This window comes from Anarhichas minor, unplaced genomic scaffold, assembly GCF_050575085.1.
Source record: "Anarhichas minor isolate MPS153535 unplaced genomic scaffold, ASM5057508v1 ptg000050l, whole genome shotgun sequence".
NCBI classification, from domain to species: Eukaryota; Metazoa; Chordata; class Actinopteri; order Perciformes; family Anarhichadidae; genus Anarhichas; species Anarhichas minor.
This window is the reverse complement of record NW_027466496.1, coordinates 1,459,517-1,475,295: the sequence shown is the minus strand read 5'-3', so window position 1 is coordinate 1,475,295 and position 15,779 is coordinate 1,459,517. Positions and strand designations below refer to the sequence as shown.

The following is a 15,779-nucleotide window of genomic DNA, read 5'->3' as shown; positions in this document are numbered from 1 at the left end:
GAGTTTGGCAAAAGAAACGGAATGGCTGACTCACCGAAAAGAAAATGACACACTGACAATAACAACCATGACAACAGAATACAGCACATGTTGAAAATATCAATATCAATGAAAAAACAAAAAACAAAAAAAAAGGTCACAGCTACAGCAGACTGATGTTAGCAGGGGAAACCGTCATGAATGTGTGAAAAGACAAAGAATTGTCGTCAAAGAGAGGAAGAGAAATGAAGAGAAAACTCTATGCAGAGGTAGAGTTCAGTGCACAAGGCCATGACACACACACCTAGTAGCCAGCCGACAGGACGCCACAGGCCCGTGGTCCGTGATGTTGGAGGAAAGGACTCACCTAAGTGGACCACATGGCATCAACACTTACTTACTTGTGTGGGTCTAGAGAACACCTGTCCGGGCCGTATGCGCGCACACACACACACACACACACACACACACACACACACACACACACACACACACACACACACACACACACACACACACACACACACACACACACACACACACACACACACACACACACACACACTAAATAGGATATACAATCTTTGAATACCTCTAACATTTGGAACTCACAACAGCCACTCCAGCAACGGTACTTTCCTAAAGACAGTTTTGCACTTTTATTTTCCCCTCATCCCAAAGCACCATGCAAAACAACAGTTCTCCGTCTAAACACCTTTGTTTTTGTTTTCTATACTTCATGTGCAAAGTGTGAGCTGGGTCGGAGCAGCACATCCAACAGGACCGTCCTCTTCATTTCTTCACCACTTTGGTACGGTTCTGTCTCTGCTCACGCCCCCGCTGCTCAGGGCCTGGACATCTCACTGACTGATTCTCTGGTAGCTTGACGTGAAAGTTGCCAATGAAATGCACGGAATAAGCTCGAGGCTTGAAGGGAGGGTAGACGCTGACGTCACATTTCAATTTTGCCCTATATCTGATCTTTTGTTACGAAGATAAAATGCGTTCAAAGCCTGGAAATGTCACGCGATGATATTTTTAAATGATCTATTCAAGGATTTAGTGAAGCAAAATGTGTGTCCAGTTGATCTTAAGGCAAACAACCAGTACTGTAAAGTTTATGTAATAAAAGCGTTAATTCACACTTTTATGAACCCATTCAGGCGTCAATAATTCAACTGGTTGATTTTATGGGTTTACCTTCTGGATCCCTGGATTTAAGAAATGTTAAGACAAGAGCAAATCAGGAGGCGATGTCTTCATGGAGAAAAAAGAAAGTTCCAGATAAACGTTCAGAAAAGGTTATCAGAAAAGTCAATGTTACAACTGAATGCATAAATAAATAATATTGTTAGTTAAATAAAAAAATGAATTTGCTGTAACCTTCAATAAGTTGATAAAATAAACCCAAACTTTATTTATTATCTTTCACCAACTTTCCAAATGTTTGGTCTTGGCACACATGTAATCATTTATCTACTCCTTATTTTCCATTTACTGCGCTATATTGCAGAAAATAATGTCTATGTCCATGTATGTCTAGGGCATGTGATTGGTGTGTGTGTGTGTGTGTGTGTGAGATCAGTTGGGAAACTGAAGTTGCAACTTGCAGTACTGACACAAAAAAATCCCCTGCAGCCCAAAAAGCATTTCCCCCAAAGACCCCCATTCTAAAAGAGACGTCTGTAAAACTGTAAAATTGAAAATGACACGAGGAAAAGGAAATGTTGCTCCGGGGACACAGGGAGTAGATATATGATTTAATGTGTGATAAGACCAAAACATGAGATGAGCTACAGTAGAGGAAGATAAAGAAGAAGAAAAATAAATTAAAAACTGATGGAGGTTGAAGGAAAACTATAAACTTCATAGCTCTTTTTTTACACTCCATTTAAATGATGTTATCATATTCATTGATGCATTGAGTTATACTGTGTTTTTGACATGTTTCTTTTACGGGGCTCCATAAGAACACATGGATCTGGTAATGCCTCTACAGAGTGGGGTAAGAAAAAAATCTTTAAAAAAGGACAACAAATAATAAAATAAGCCTGAATTGTTTCGTATAATTAAGTTACCATATACAGCATGTAGCACATAAAAAAAACGTGGCATTTTCTGCTGTGTGAAAATAAACATCGTAACAAGAAAACTTAAGTGGTGTCTCCCGTTTAAATCGTAATACTTAATCTTTACTTGATTTGTCGTAGGAACATCCAACATATTCAGCATCCCCCTCGTGTACAGTATGAACTCATCCAATAGAAGTATTCTATCATCATTCTTTCTCTGGTTTTACAGTACGATCTCAGTCTACAGATTCTGTATTTACACTGTACAGAGACAACTCAGCAAAACGTATACAATCCATCTTTTTTTGTAAGCAGTGTGTTTGAATGTGTCACTTAATGCTTTTTTTCTATCACTTGGGTTCCTCTCCAGAACAACCCTGAAAAATAATCATGCGTTTAGTGGCTCCTAAATGTCGATATTCCACTTTGTGCTGTTTCTTTGTACGCTGGAAGAACCATACAAAATGTTAAAGAAAAAAAAAAGAAATATTTCAGTTATTTGTTCTATTCCTCCAGTAGAAAGGGGGAGAGGTGTTAAACTAGCTTATTACAGGCACCACAGGTCAGGACGATGGCAGTGAATTAAGTACAACACCAGTTCTACAGTACGTCTCATGTCTGACTGAGAGTCCTGGACCGCTGTCCTCCGCTCAGTCTCCTCCCGAATATGCACGCTTCATCCTATTTAATCACAACAACCGAGCAATGCATGAATATTGCTTTAAGTGAATGGCTGTGTCGGGAACGTTGGCTGGATGGCCTCGCTGCGATGGTACAAGTTGAGTTTTCCTGGTCCTGTCAGAGCGAAAGACTGACTCGCTTTTTCAATGTCAGCCCTCCGAATGAGAGCTTCAATGAAAACGGCTACGATGAATACGATGATATGCAGTCCGGTCGAATGCATCAAGTGTACACTGAAGGTAACGGAGGAATGTACATGTCTTTCCCTTGTGTACACTTGGATCTGCTCGCAAGAGGGTTCGCGCCGGATGGGGATGCAAAAAGAAGAGATGAACACCAACCAAATTTCCCAATGTGCCCGTCAAAATAAATCCTCTCATGCTTCAGCTCAGAAAGTGACTGAACCTGAAGATTAAAAGGAAAAGGAATGTACACGGCCTCCCTCAATCAACCGCACGAGCGAGTGGAAGAGGGAATTATGGAACGCTGTTGTCGCCTGGTTTTTCCGCATTAAGCTTGTCCCAACTTCACACAGTCTGTCATCTACAGTACACATATATATATATATATATATATATATATATATATATATATATATATATATATATATATGTATTGCCAGCTGTGTTTCTGTTCGGCCTCTTCTTCTGCTGTCGAGGTCTTCATTCCAACAACTTTCACTCACGCACTTCAGTTTGGTTCAGCTCAGCTCTGTTTGGTTCAGTGCAGGCAGCCAGTGGAACTTCTTTTATGTACAACAACCAGAGCGGGTGCAATCACACTTGTAAAAGTGCTAGGTTTTGTGTGTGTGTGTGTGTGTGTGTGTGTGTATGTGTGTACTGATCCACAGGACTGCTGCCCGCCTGGTTTGCCTGCTTACCAGGCAGAAACACAGTACAGTATGTCCGACAGGTCTGTCTCCGTGCTGCGGGCAGTCAGTGTTAGGAAATGATGGCTGGACACCACCGCACCACCGTCAGGTTGTCCGCGCTCACTGACCGCTTCTTCGTTTGTTTCCTCAAGTCCTTGTATATGTCGTCACACAACCGCGAGATGGCCTGAAAGACAACAAACAAACAAAAACACAGAAGAAATGAGATGGAGACGATGAGGCGCACGCTTTGGTGTATCCGGTGAAAAGATCAGAGCTCTTCTCGGGACTGTGTGGGCGTGTCCAAACTGGGCTGTCTCGTCAGTGTGGGACACCTTAGCCTGTTATCGTTTCCATTAGCTCATTGAGTTTTGTGACATTACATATATCCACCTAGCTTCCGCCTGACTAACGTCCAACCAGCCGGAGCTGCTGAGAGCTACTGCGCAGGGCCTTTAAAACAGGCACTGTGGTGCTTCTTTAGCATCTTACACCAATAGGACAAGTATATAGGCCAATGAATGGACTCTTTTTCACAGCTGACATTTTGACTTGTCATAGCAGGAAAAGCACAGCTGAACTAATAACATTACCAAATAGCTCAGTTCTAATTACACAGCAACACAGTGCTACATCCTGCTCTACAGTCTGTGATTTGTGTGCACGTGTTGGACTGAGCCTCAGTTCCTTTATACCACAGCCTCAGGCTACAAGAAATTGGGTTCAGATTGTAAGATTTATTTTCTTTTCTTTATATATATATATATAAATCTGTTTCCAGTTGTTGTTTTTTGTGCTTGTGTGCTACTCACCTCTAGTTTCTGGGCCTTCTCCCTGCTGAGGGGTTCCAGGGGGAAGCTGAGGTTGTTGGCCTCAGCCATGGAGCGCAGGTCAAAGTAATACTTGGCGTAGACGCTGGACGGCACGTTGATGTTGAACTGCAGCAGCTCCAGAAACTGACGCTCCAGCTCATTCCTTTTTTTTTTTTTTTAGAGAGAGAGAGGGGGGGGGGATGTGTGATCAGATATTTAGCTCGGAACCAGAAGTAGTTGAGATTGAAACAGAGTTGAAATTGATTTGTCTGTCTACAAATAAACTCTGTACAGAGCGACCGAAGAGGAGACGGAGACTAACGAGGGGGTGTTATTTCCCCCATATATACCAATACACCTCCACCAAGTAAATCCCCAGTGCACCCACCAAACATGAGCCTCTCCTCGTACTGAAAAGGAGTGATATCGAAGCACAGGGCTGTGAGCATTACGTGTGACAAAGAATATTGATCCCACATCCTGGAAATGCTAATGTCAGTCATTGCCTCATGCTGCACAGCTCTGTGATCCCCGCTGCAGCGCGCTGACAGACGCTTTCGTCTGTTTATCTTTATTCACGGCCGATTCCTTTTTTCTTTCTCGCTGTACCCTGCACAAGAGGCGCCATCCATCTCTCCTCCCTAGCCTCTGTTCCCCACCCACGCACATTTACAGGCATGCAGCAACAGACGGGCTAAATTTAGCCTCCACTGTAGCCAAACTCTGCCTGATACCGCTGCTGCTGTTTCTATCCGGCCGTGGCTCTCATTCAGCTATTCTCATCCATTTCCTTTTTTTGTGTTTCTCCGCTCCTCACTGTTCTTCCCAGACTACCCTGCGGTTATTTCACGGTCTAGCGTGTGCCTGTTGCGGATGGAGAGGGCGAGTTACCGAGCGCGGATTTTTTAAAAAAATTGATCTTCCGAGGAAATCTGTGGTCAAGTCACCGTCCGGTAAATCGCGCCAAACTGGTGGATTAGAGTCATTGCTCTGTAAAATCTGAGCCCAAGGACAAGAATACACAGCCACCGGTGCAGAGGAGTGTGAGGGCAGCAGAGGTCAGAGGTCGCAGCAGTGACGGCAACGTCTACACCCTTCAGAAAAAAATCTATCCAGACGGATGTGGTCTGCAGGACAGCGTGGTGGGTCCTCGTGCCCAAGATGCTTCTTCCCTGTCTAACAGAGGAACTAACAAACCAGCCATGTTTCAAGCTTGGTGACATGATGGAACCTGGATTTATACTATTGCTTCATTGGGAAAGCTGCAAGAAAACCTGATAAAAACGGTTTCAATCAGCGCATGCTTTTTACAGGCCTGCATGCATTCATCTTGCTCTGACAAAGGGCAGACGGCATCTTCATACTGTATCATGAGGCGGAGTTGTATCTGACCGAGCCAACCTACTGTCTCACTGCTTTCTTGGGACCAATCCAAGCGCCACAACAGAAGACAGTTAGTCACATGTGTCACACAAACCGGGCTGCGGGATCTCCAGACCTCCCTACATGTGACTCTGAGCACCTCTTGAACGCAGGCTGAGCTCACAAACACGGACTACTCTCAGCATAGAAAGACCCTGAAGACAGTTCTAGTGGCTGAGACTCTGTACCATGTTAGGTCAACAGTCACAGTTAGTTAATTAATCAATTGGTCCATCAACAGAAAATGTTGTGTTTACAACATTTTCAAGTGAAAATGCAATAATTCACTGGTTGCAGTTTTTTAAAATGCTTTTAAAAAACAGTTTTTTCTGACAGTGAACTACTTATCTGAGTTTTGGGCTGAACCAGCTTTAAAGTAAACTACTCAACTGGAGCCAATTTATTTTGGCTTGGCCTCAATAGATCATGCAATGGAAATGAAAGTTGGCTATAAAAGCTATGTCTTATTACACAGGAATAATTAAACACATCTCCTGCCACCTTCACATCACAGACACATTCTTACGTTTAGTAATTATTGTCAGGCGGAGGAAATAGAACTGGTTCAAAGCAACACACCTTAGAAACTAAATACTGTAAAGGAGCCGCCTGTATGTCAATAACCACCTTCAACATTCAGAGTACCTCAGTGTACAGGCCTTTCACCTGTGTCTGCATTTCATACAGTATTTTGGGTGTGTTTTGGCAGCAACTCACATGTCCTCCACAGTGATGTCCTTGAGAATTTGGCAGTAGTCGACGTTCCAGACCGCCTGGTCGTCCCACACCTTGGATGCCAGAAGGATGGCTCCCAGCACGATGCGCTTCCAGTTAACAGGGCTGATGTCGATCTCGGCGTAGGTCAGGAGCCTCTCCAAATACACCTTGAACAAAGACAAGCGTCACATGTTAATAACTCTGAACGTATTCATCTTTGAACAAACTAAATAATGAACATAACTGAGCCCCTGACTGAAGCTTGTATTGATGTATTATCCATTAGCCTCTACTCTACCGGGAGTGCCTACGTTTATGTGCAGTTAGTTTGCTGCTTGTCTCCTGCCGACTCCTCCTCCAGGTAAAAAAAACAAAACAATACACAATAACAAGATGGCAGAAGCTGATGAAATCCAGCCTCTCTGGAGCTCGCTCATTAAAATATCTCTCTCTGCCTCTCTCCCCATTTCCATTTCTCTCTCTCCCTCTTTTTTTCGGTAGCCAGACTTCCCACCGTCTACAGATCACAAAGCACAGTGAAGCTGGAATACTTGTGTAATACAGAGGCTGATTCCACTGATCATCATTTTGTTAGAGAGTCGCTGTAAAGCATGAAAGCTGCCTTGATCTGCGGCAAGGAGACGACTAAAGGTGTGGCTTGCTAATGGAAGCTACAGAACAGTATCAAACAGCCTCTCTGTAAAGTGTGCAGGCATGCATGGGTCAGCTTTTTACTTTAAATGTACATTTACCAATATGGAGTTTGTACTTTTGTGTAGTAGTATTCATAAATACTGTAACTTCGTCTTGTTATTTCTTTAGTATTTACAGTACTTACAGGGCTTTTTGAACATGTAATTTGCTTAAGTTTGTGACAGAAATGATCTAATACAAACAAAACAATCGTATTCTTGTAACAGCATTTCTTTCCTCGGCTGACTAGGAACTACATTTTTGTTTCCATGAATAAAACGCTCTGCAGGCTCAACAGACTTCAGACCGGTTACAGCTTTGAAATCTGTCATCTCAGATGACAAGTCTCTCAAAAAGAATAGATGGATTCCACTGAATGTGCACTGCGGCAGAACTGTCTGCACTATGTGACTTAAAAAGCTAAACAGAGTCCTAGAAGCCTGTCGGAAAGCAGAGGGTCCTCTGTTAGATGATGGTTATTGCCGTCTAATTATTGGACATACATGGATGTAAAACGGTTCCTTGTGGTTTGGACAAATAGAGAGGCGGAGAGCAGAGAAAACATACTCTCATCCTATTTTGCAGCCTGGTTTCACTTGCCCACTAACACAGCTCAGGTGGCTAATTGGACAAGTCGTGCTGGGTTGGGCTGTGTGCCTGCAGGCGGTGCTAACCCTATCTCTGTTGTGGCCCAGAGCCTGCCAACAGACACCACGTATACACTCCTCTGGCAGCAAACATTGAAGAAAGCCCGCATGAAATGAGAGCCGGGCCACATGCTGGGGGATGTGGCTGCAACGGCACAGAGAGGAAACTCTACAAAGAGGCACAACAAAGAACCCAGAGGCAAACAGTAGCCCTGTGCAGCCACATTACACTCAAATGTATTCATTTTGTGATTCTGATTTAGGGATGGGAATCACCAGAGGCCCCACGGTACAATATGATCACGATACTCAAGTCACGATACCGTGTTATTGCGATATGCTGAGTATTGCGATATCAAACATCGCGATATATTGCGATTGATTACTGAAAATGATGCAGTTTGTCAACATCTGTTGTATCTAATAAGATACCGATTTCACTCGGTTCATCTCACTACAGTCCATCTCTAATAGGCCGATAGCCAATGAACTAAAATACTTATTATTTTCATCAACTACTTCCTTTTACTGTGTTTAAGTCATCTATAGTGGTGATTTGCATAAAAACACACAATTCAAATGACAATGTTTTTATCGGTAAAAATAATGTTAAAATTAGTCATTTTAATGATGTATGATAAACTGGAGACTTAGAGCTAGTGTTCGCAAGATAAACGTCACAATTCACTCCCTAATATCTATTTTATATATCGCTGTGAAAAAAATCTCCCTCGAACAACTGGACTTATTGTAGTTTCTCACCAAAACTACATTTTACAACACACAAAACAAACCAGCGCACACACACGCGGGTTACGTGACGGACGCAAGAGGAGATTCCATCTCACACACAAACAACGCGGCTTTTTTAATATTTACGTTACTCTCACAGTTTTGTGTCTTTTTTGTGTTTGAATAATAATACTGCTCTGAATGTCACACCACATCTATTATGATGATTGATGGTTCACTCAGGGTCAGCATGCCACGTTGAAACTCATGCAGTGTTCCACATGTAAACAACTAACCAGTAAAACACTTCCTGCTGGGATAATTGACAATATACAGAACCAGTGATAATAGTATGCAGGTCTCTAATGTCTACAAGTGTGCTAAATGTTTCTCAACTAATAGTTTCCGTGTGACACGCCAATGAATGACCTCTTTGGGAATGTTAAGAGTTTGAGCTGTAGCTTCACATGTCACAAAGTGCAACGTGTCCACAACGTCTCCTACTGGAAGTCTTGAACACGATCCGTCTTCCCGAAAGAGACTCCGTCGTCTCGATCCCCTCCGCCTTCGCTTTCCTGTCCAATGACGTGATGATTGTGAAGGGAAGGAAGACTAAAGTTAGCCGTGTCAGCGAAGCTAACCGCATAACCACCAGCCATCGGCCCTATTCAATTACTGGTGGCATGCCAGACTTCACTCTGGGGGACTGGATGAGGCAGGCCATGTGCCAGTGTGTGTGTGTGTGTGTGTGCGTGCGCACATGTGATTTAGTTAAGTGTGACATATCTTTGCTAGAGTACGCCTGTACTTGGATAATGACACAGGAACATTACAGATACTGTGCATCAATGTGCTTGCATTCCCATCACTGTCTGGACACAAGGAACCCCCCCCCCCCCCCCCGCCCGCCCCCCCATACATGCAGTTCACACATTTGTGCATCTGTCAGGGAGCAGATCAACTCGATACAAGGCCACCAGGCCAGCCCTATTAACCCCGCACTCTCCAGTCTCTGGGGACACTGGTGTCGGCCAGAGCGACCGAGTGTGGAAAGAGATGTTTCTGGGCAGATGGGGGGGGAGGGTTTACTGGTCTTGGAAAAACAGCCAATTGAACAAGTTCAACTTATTCAGAACTGTACTGGCAGCCTTTGAACCAAAACAAGTAAGAGAGAGCTTATTCCCCTGGTTTTAGCTGCACTCTATTGGCCCCCAGTATCTTTTAGAGTAGATTGTAAGGTCCTTTGACTTGTTTTGTAAAGCTCTTAATGGTTTGGGACCGGCCTACATTGTAGACTCTCTGATGTTTTCTAATCCTTCACAAGCTCTCAGATCTTCTACTGCTGGCTTTTTATATTATACATACAATACACGCAATTAAGCGCAAAAGAAAATAGGCAGCGCAGCTTTCTTTTTCTTTTACAATGCTCCAAAATTATGGAATACCCTACGAAGAGCATAACGAGTTGAAAACCTATTCATTTAATTTGGTAATAATAAATGTCATTCTTCTTATTTTTTGTTGTTATTCTTAATGTTTTTTTGTCTTTCATTTTTTATTTATTGTCTTTTTATCAATTTATAATATTATTGTGTATTTTTTTTAAGAAATTGTCATGTTTGATGATGACAAGAGAAAGCAAACAAAAAGTGAAACAAAGAGTCCGAGGTGAAGAGAAAGAGAAAGCAATGAGACAGAATGGGGATAGAAGCTGTCCTTGTTTTCACGTTTTTTAAAACAGGTGAGCGGCGCAGGATGTCATAAGTGATCCTGCTGCACACTAAAGCACCAATTACATCCTCGCTACAGGCGCCGACACACGGGCCCACACCAAAGTTATTCTGAAATGAGACTGCACGGATCAAACCAATCACGTGTGACCTTCCGATCCTCTGGTCTCTCCTGTGAGGATTAGTTCACTTTTCAACATTTTTCGGGGGACACAATTTCCAGAGGGATGTATGGAGCGTTCCATAGGATTCATGAGGAAGAACAGAGAGAAAAGAGTCTAAGCAAGGTAGAAGAAAGAGGACAGCGCATGAGACGACGGAGGGCAAAAAGAGAATCAGGAAGCAACACTCCCTCCTGGTGTCAGCACTGAAACACGCACGCACACACACTTACCAAGGTGACAATGGCACACTCGGCGGTGAGCTGTGCGGCGCTGAACAGCGTCCTGACGAAGCGGTAGATCTGCTTCTGCTCGGGGTCGTGTTTTTCGTAATCCGGAGGAATTTCAGACTTCTAGAAGAAAAGACAACAAATGAAAATGAAAATGAGAGATTCGCTCTGTTCAACGGGCACTTGATGGGGTCGTTTGCCGAAATGGAAAACAACGAGCTGCGAGCTCAATGTGTGTGTTTGTCTTGCTGATGAGTGCCGATAGCTCCACAGTATTGACATAATGGAAACGCATCTTCAGTTAAGGCCTTACCGTGAGCGGGTGCAGTTTCTCATCGAAAATGTCGACCAACATTCTTCCGTCGACATCCCTGGAATGACAAACAGATTAGGGGAGTGCGATAGAAATACAAATTTAAAAAAAACAGATGGCATGAGACTCATTTCTTTCTGAAATATGACGTCATCCTCTGGGATGTCACATTGTTTATGGGCATTTATCCGCACTTCAAAACGCAGAGCGTCATGGGATTCCTCCCGTTATCGCTACGGAGACAAGGAAAAGGACGTCTCTACACCCTTCTACAAGACCACAGCTTATTCCAGCTCACTCAGGCCTCAGATGGAGTCAGCCATCAGACAGAATGTCACGATATCGAAAGACTTTGACATTTCGACATGAGCTCTGAGGGGCATTTGTTCCTGTCCAGGTTTCATTTTTCTCTGCTAACCTGTGATGCTGATATTTGATGCTGGATTATGAAAAGGACCGCAGACTGAGAGGGATGATCATACCTGTTCTTTATGTGGTAGTATATTGCCAGGGCTACGCTGTAAAGACAAACAAAATAAAAGCAATTAATTTCAAACTAAAAGCATGATAAGAGCTTGAACATTAGATTGTGAATTATTTCCTGTTAGGCACAAATAGTTACCATTTGATGGTGTATTTGAGGTTGGGCTGACTGACGGTGCTGTCGTCAAGGAATATGGTGGAGCATGAGCTGTATTTCCGTCTCACCGGGCCTGGATGATGCTGGAGTCCACACACACACACACAGAGTCAATATCTATTTCAGTCCTACTCAGACCGTGAACAGACAAGGAAAGTAGAGCACCTGTAAGCCCACAAACTAATGCTCTCTGTGATCTGTCAGCGTGTCACATGGGGGAATGGCATTCATGGTGGAGTGCATCTTCAGAGAACTTTTAATACGCTCATTTGCTCCTGGCACATACTGAACCAGAGCTTGATCATGTCAATTGGATTATTCCTTTAGTTTATTTATATATTTTTTTTGCTCAATATCAAAATAATGGTTTTTCTTTTCAAGATAAACACACTGATTCATCAGTAAAATATTACAAATTGCTGACCTCGGGGCTGAAGGAGTGATGGCCGAAGATGAACTCCACCATAATGTGACGATGTTGTTGTTACTACATCTAAATAATGACATGTAACTGCATCTTTCAGCTCATAACACACGCACACGCACACACACACACACACACACACACACACACACACACACACACACACACACACACACACACACACGTGACTACGACTAACAGTGGAACCTGTGTGGTTTGATGGTCAATGATAAAGGGGTCGGGTTATTTTAAAGGGTCATTTTGAGGACTTTACCTTGTTCTCCGAAATGTGTGTGAACTTGCAAGAAATACAAGACAATAAAAATCACCATTTGCACCACAATTATATCCACAATTGAATTTTCAGTCGTCTTCGGCCTTTGTGTAAGATACACGACTGCCGTTTTAATGCATCACACACAATGTCCTTTCTCTTACTTACATGGTTGATGTAAAGGCTCTTCCGTTTCTCTCGAACTGAAAAGGGAAGACGAGAGAACAGGCGTCAGGCAGCAACACACACAAACGCTCGCGCTCAGTGTGAGTGCAGTACACAACCCTCACAGACAGGGAGCAGCATTTACCCAGGGTTTATAAGTTCCCTATCACTATAGCTGTGTTTGAATATGTGGGAATGAGTGTGAGCTAATCCATTCATCGTCTCGGCTTCCGTGAGTCCAAATGGAATGAAGCAGAGTGACGGCTTCCTTCAGGTGGAGATTGTCTGTTTTCCTTTCTCTCCGCTCATACGGATGCTGATTCTGCTTAATGGCCTTGGTGATCTGTTAGTTCTACAGAGCTCACGGAGCTGAGCTGTGAGGTGCACGCACACAAGCTGTGTGTGTTTGTGCATCCATGTGTGTCTGTTTGTGTGATGTAGGAGAAGACACGACGGGGGGGTGGGGGGAGATCGGTGGCAAAGCAAATCCGGAGTAGATGCAGAGCGCAGCATCACGCACACAGTGACGTAGCGAGCTGTCTGGCGCCTCTCACCTCTGTGACACACACACACACACACACACACACACACACACACACACACACACACACACACACACACACACACACACACACACACACACACACACACACACACACACACACACACACACACACACACACACTCACACTCTAATGCACGTGTTGTTTTTCCTCCTCTGGGCAGACGTGACTTTGTGCGCTGCTTTCTAGCAAAGAGCAGCAGACTCTCGCCTCATAATTAGGGCTTTGTGTTTTAGTGAGAGAAAACAATCCCGACCGCAGTGATTTCAGTATTGATTTCTGAAATAATAAGTAAGAAAATAAGTTTTTTTTTTCTACACATCAACACTGACACATTTGATACTCTTCACAAAGATGCGCAGTGGTGCTCGTGTCACATCACAGATTCCTCCTCCCGGTGGAATCATTCACACATCCTCTGTAGGAGAGACGTCTTAAGCTCCGCTGGTCTGGGGAAACAAACTGTTTGCTTTTTTTTTGCAGCCCTATTCATACTGGTGCATCTTACAGACCAACATGCACATGGGCACAAACACACACACACACACACACAACATGATATCAGCAGCTCAACAGTGGAGGCACATCACCCGCTGACAGAAATACATACAGATCCAAGTACAGGAAAACAAAAAAGCTTGTGACCACGTGAAAAGTGAAGCCCAGAAACACACAGTGAGCGCAGTGCGACACGCCTACAGAGACCAGACACACACATGCTTACCTCTCTTGTTGGGCACGGCAACTGAAAAAACACAAAGTCCAAATTGTCTCTGTGTTTCCTGAGCATTAGTAGTCATTCATGTACAATATGTTGTGAAAACAGGCCAGCAGACGTTCACACAAGAGCTTGATGAGGCTGATAAAAGATCAGATCAATAGATCAGCCTCCTGGCAACAAAACCATCGTTGCAAATGGGACAAAAACCAAGCCTCTTATCGTCAAAGTAAACAGATTGTGGCTTAGCTGAATCTCAGAAACCAACTTCATCACATATCAATTGATTAAGATGCATTACTGTCAGTCTGAGGGGTTCAGGCTGCTACAGGATCATCTCTCTCTGCCTGAGAGAGATGATCAAAACGCCGCGGTGTGCCTCAGAAAAAAATCAGACGCCGAGGCAGCTGCTATAAAATTTCTACGGGAGCCTGCCTGGAGCCTTCATGGTGGATAAAAGGATGTTGATCAACGGTACTTTTGTGTGGCTCCACATCTGAAATCCCCGCATCAATCGAACACCTTTCTTTGCCACGAAGCGGGCGGCCATTGTCTGACTTGCATGAATTTGAAACGTTAAAGACACCTTTTGAAATGATTCTTTGCAGGCTGCGTTCTGGCTTAATGTGCAATCTGGCGACACCGCTCTTTGAATGACTTGGTTTTTTGAGGATAACAACATACAGTCAACATGAATGGTCGTCGGGGCCCTGAGGGAAGAGAGGTGATGTGAGGTGGCGAGGCCACGTGATGAAAACAACACACACTAGAGATCTTTGATGGAACTATCTGAAATGAGCGTGTCTAATGCATTCTGGAGATGCCCACGTTACTGTATAGGCTTCAGGATTTTGTATCCAAGCATGTATGATGAGCTTACTTATTTGGACTGATGCTTTAAAATCGCACAACACATTCTTCAAGCTACAGTCTCCAGACGGAGACGCACACGGTGGTGCTACAGCCATCAGAGGACGCCGAAGAACTAAATCAACCAAAAGTAAAAGCCATTCTTTCCAACTCTGTGGACGACACGACCAGAAAGAATCATTTACATTGGTGCCTAGTACACACTCTAAGACTAAGAGCCCTCGCAGTAGCACAGGACACAACTTCCCCTCGCATCACACTCCAGTGGCCTCTTCAAAAGGTCCTGTGTGTGCCGGATACAATTAAAGACATATTTAACAACGCGCCCGCTCGCCAACAATCCCTTCACACTTCACGTGTGGAAGTTTCAAAAGAGGCGAGGTGCTCTCAATGCTCACCGTCGGTCTGTGACTTGCTGAGGAAGATGGTGCTGGCCCGGGGATGATCTGAGGGGTTGTACTCCATGGGTAGATCTAAAAAGAAAGAAAGAGGGGAAACAATACATTAATACTAATAAAGATTTCTTTTGACAACAGGATCATCAGTTCAGTATGTTAGGAATCGCAAGCAATGAACACAAGGCCGTGGTGTGTTTGTGGAGGTTAACTGTGTGGGATTGGCTTTAGGGGTTGACCACGTCTCTTGCAATGGACCAAACTGAACGGAAAAACAATCTGTCGGCCGACAGTTTAAACGGCGGTTTGTGAATCGATGTGCTAAGCAAACACACCAGAAAGGTATAGATTTGCTTGTGTGTCTGTAAACAACACGTACAACCTGGGAACAACCACCAGATTAAGACAGCAGCTGGCAATAGAAAGAGCAATAAGATCCCAAGAAGAAGATCTTTGAGCGTTCGATGAGCTGGTGAACTGTGACAGCAGGTCTGGACCACATTTATTCTCTGAGTCTGCAGGTTCAGGTGAGTCTTTTCACACATATAAGTAGAAAAGAAATGTACCTGGACTAATGTCCAAATAACCGAGTTAAACATGCAAATGTGTGTAAGCTAAATAGGACAACCACATTTAAGACTGAGCTTGCATTTATTATGAATTTAAAACA

At 43.7% G+C, this 15,779-nt stretch overlaps 1 protein-coding gene across 4 annotated transcripts in view; it reads right to left on the bottom strand.

The window, feature by feature from the left end:
- Positions 1–1,726: 1,726 nt before the first annotated feature.
- ccny (cyclin Y) overlaps positions 1,727–15,779 on the bottom strand; it is a 30,342-nt gene continuing 16,289 nt past the window's right edge. Inside the window, exons 2-12 of one of the 4 annotated variants that reach the window (XM_076112594.1) lie at positions 15,113–15,187; positions 13,851–13,871; positions 12,567–12,601; positions 12,399–12,422; positions 11,683–11,783; positions 11,543–11,578; positions 11,061–11,118; positions 10,751–10,870; positions 6,555–6,721; positions 4,416–4,578; positions 1,727–3,790 (exon numbers count right to left, since the gene is read on the bottom strand). In XM_076112594.1, coding sequence (XP_075968709.1) covers positions 3,674–3,790; positions 4,416–4,578; positions 6,555–6,721; positions 10,751–10,870; positions 11,061–11,118; positions 11,543–11,578; positions 11,683–11,783; positions 12,399–12,422; positions 12,567–12,601; positions 13,851–13,871; positions 15,113–15,187 — 917 coding nt within the window. In that variant the 3' untranslated portion in view covers positions 1,727–3,673. The remainder of the gene's footprint in view (positions 3,791–4,415; positions 4,579–6,554; positions 6,722–10,750; positions 10,871–11,060; positions 11,119–11,542; positions 11,579–11,682; positions 11,784–12,398; positions 12,423–12,566; positions 12,602–13,850; positions 13,872–15,112; positions 15,188–15,779) is intronic. The other 3 variants (XM_076112596.1, XM_076112597.1, XM_076112598.1) reach the window with 3 other exon arrangements.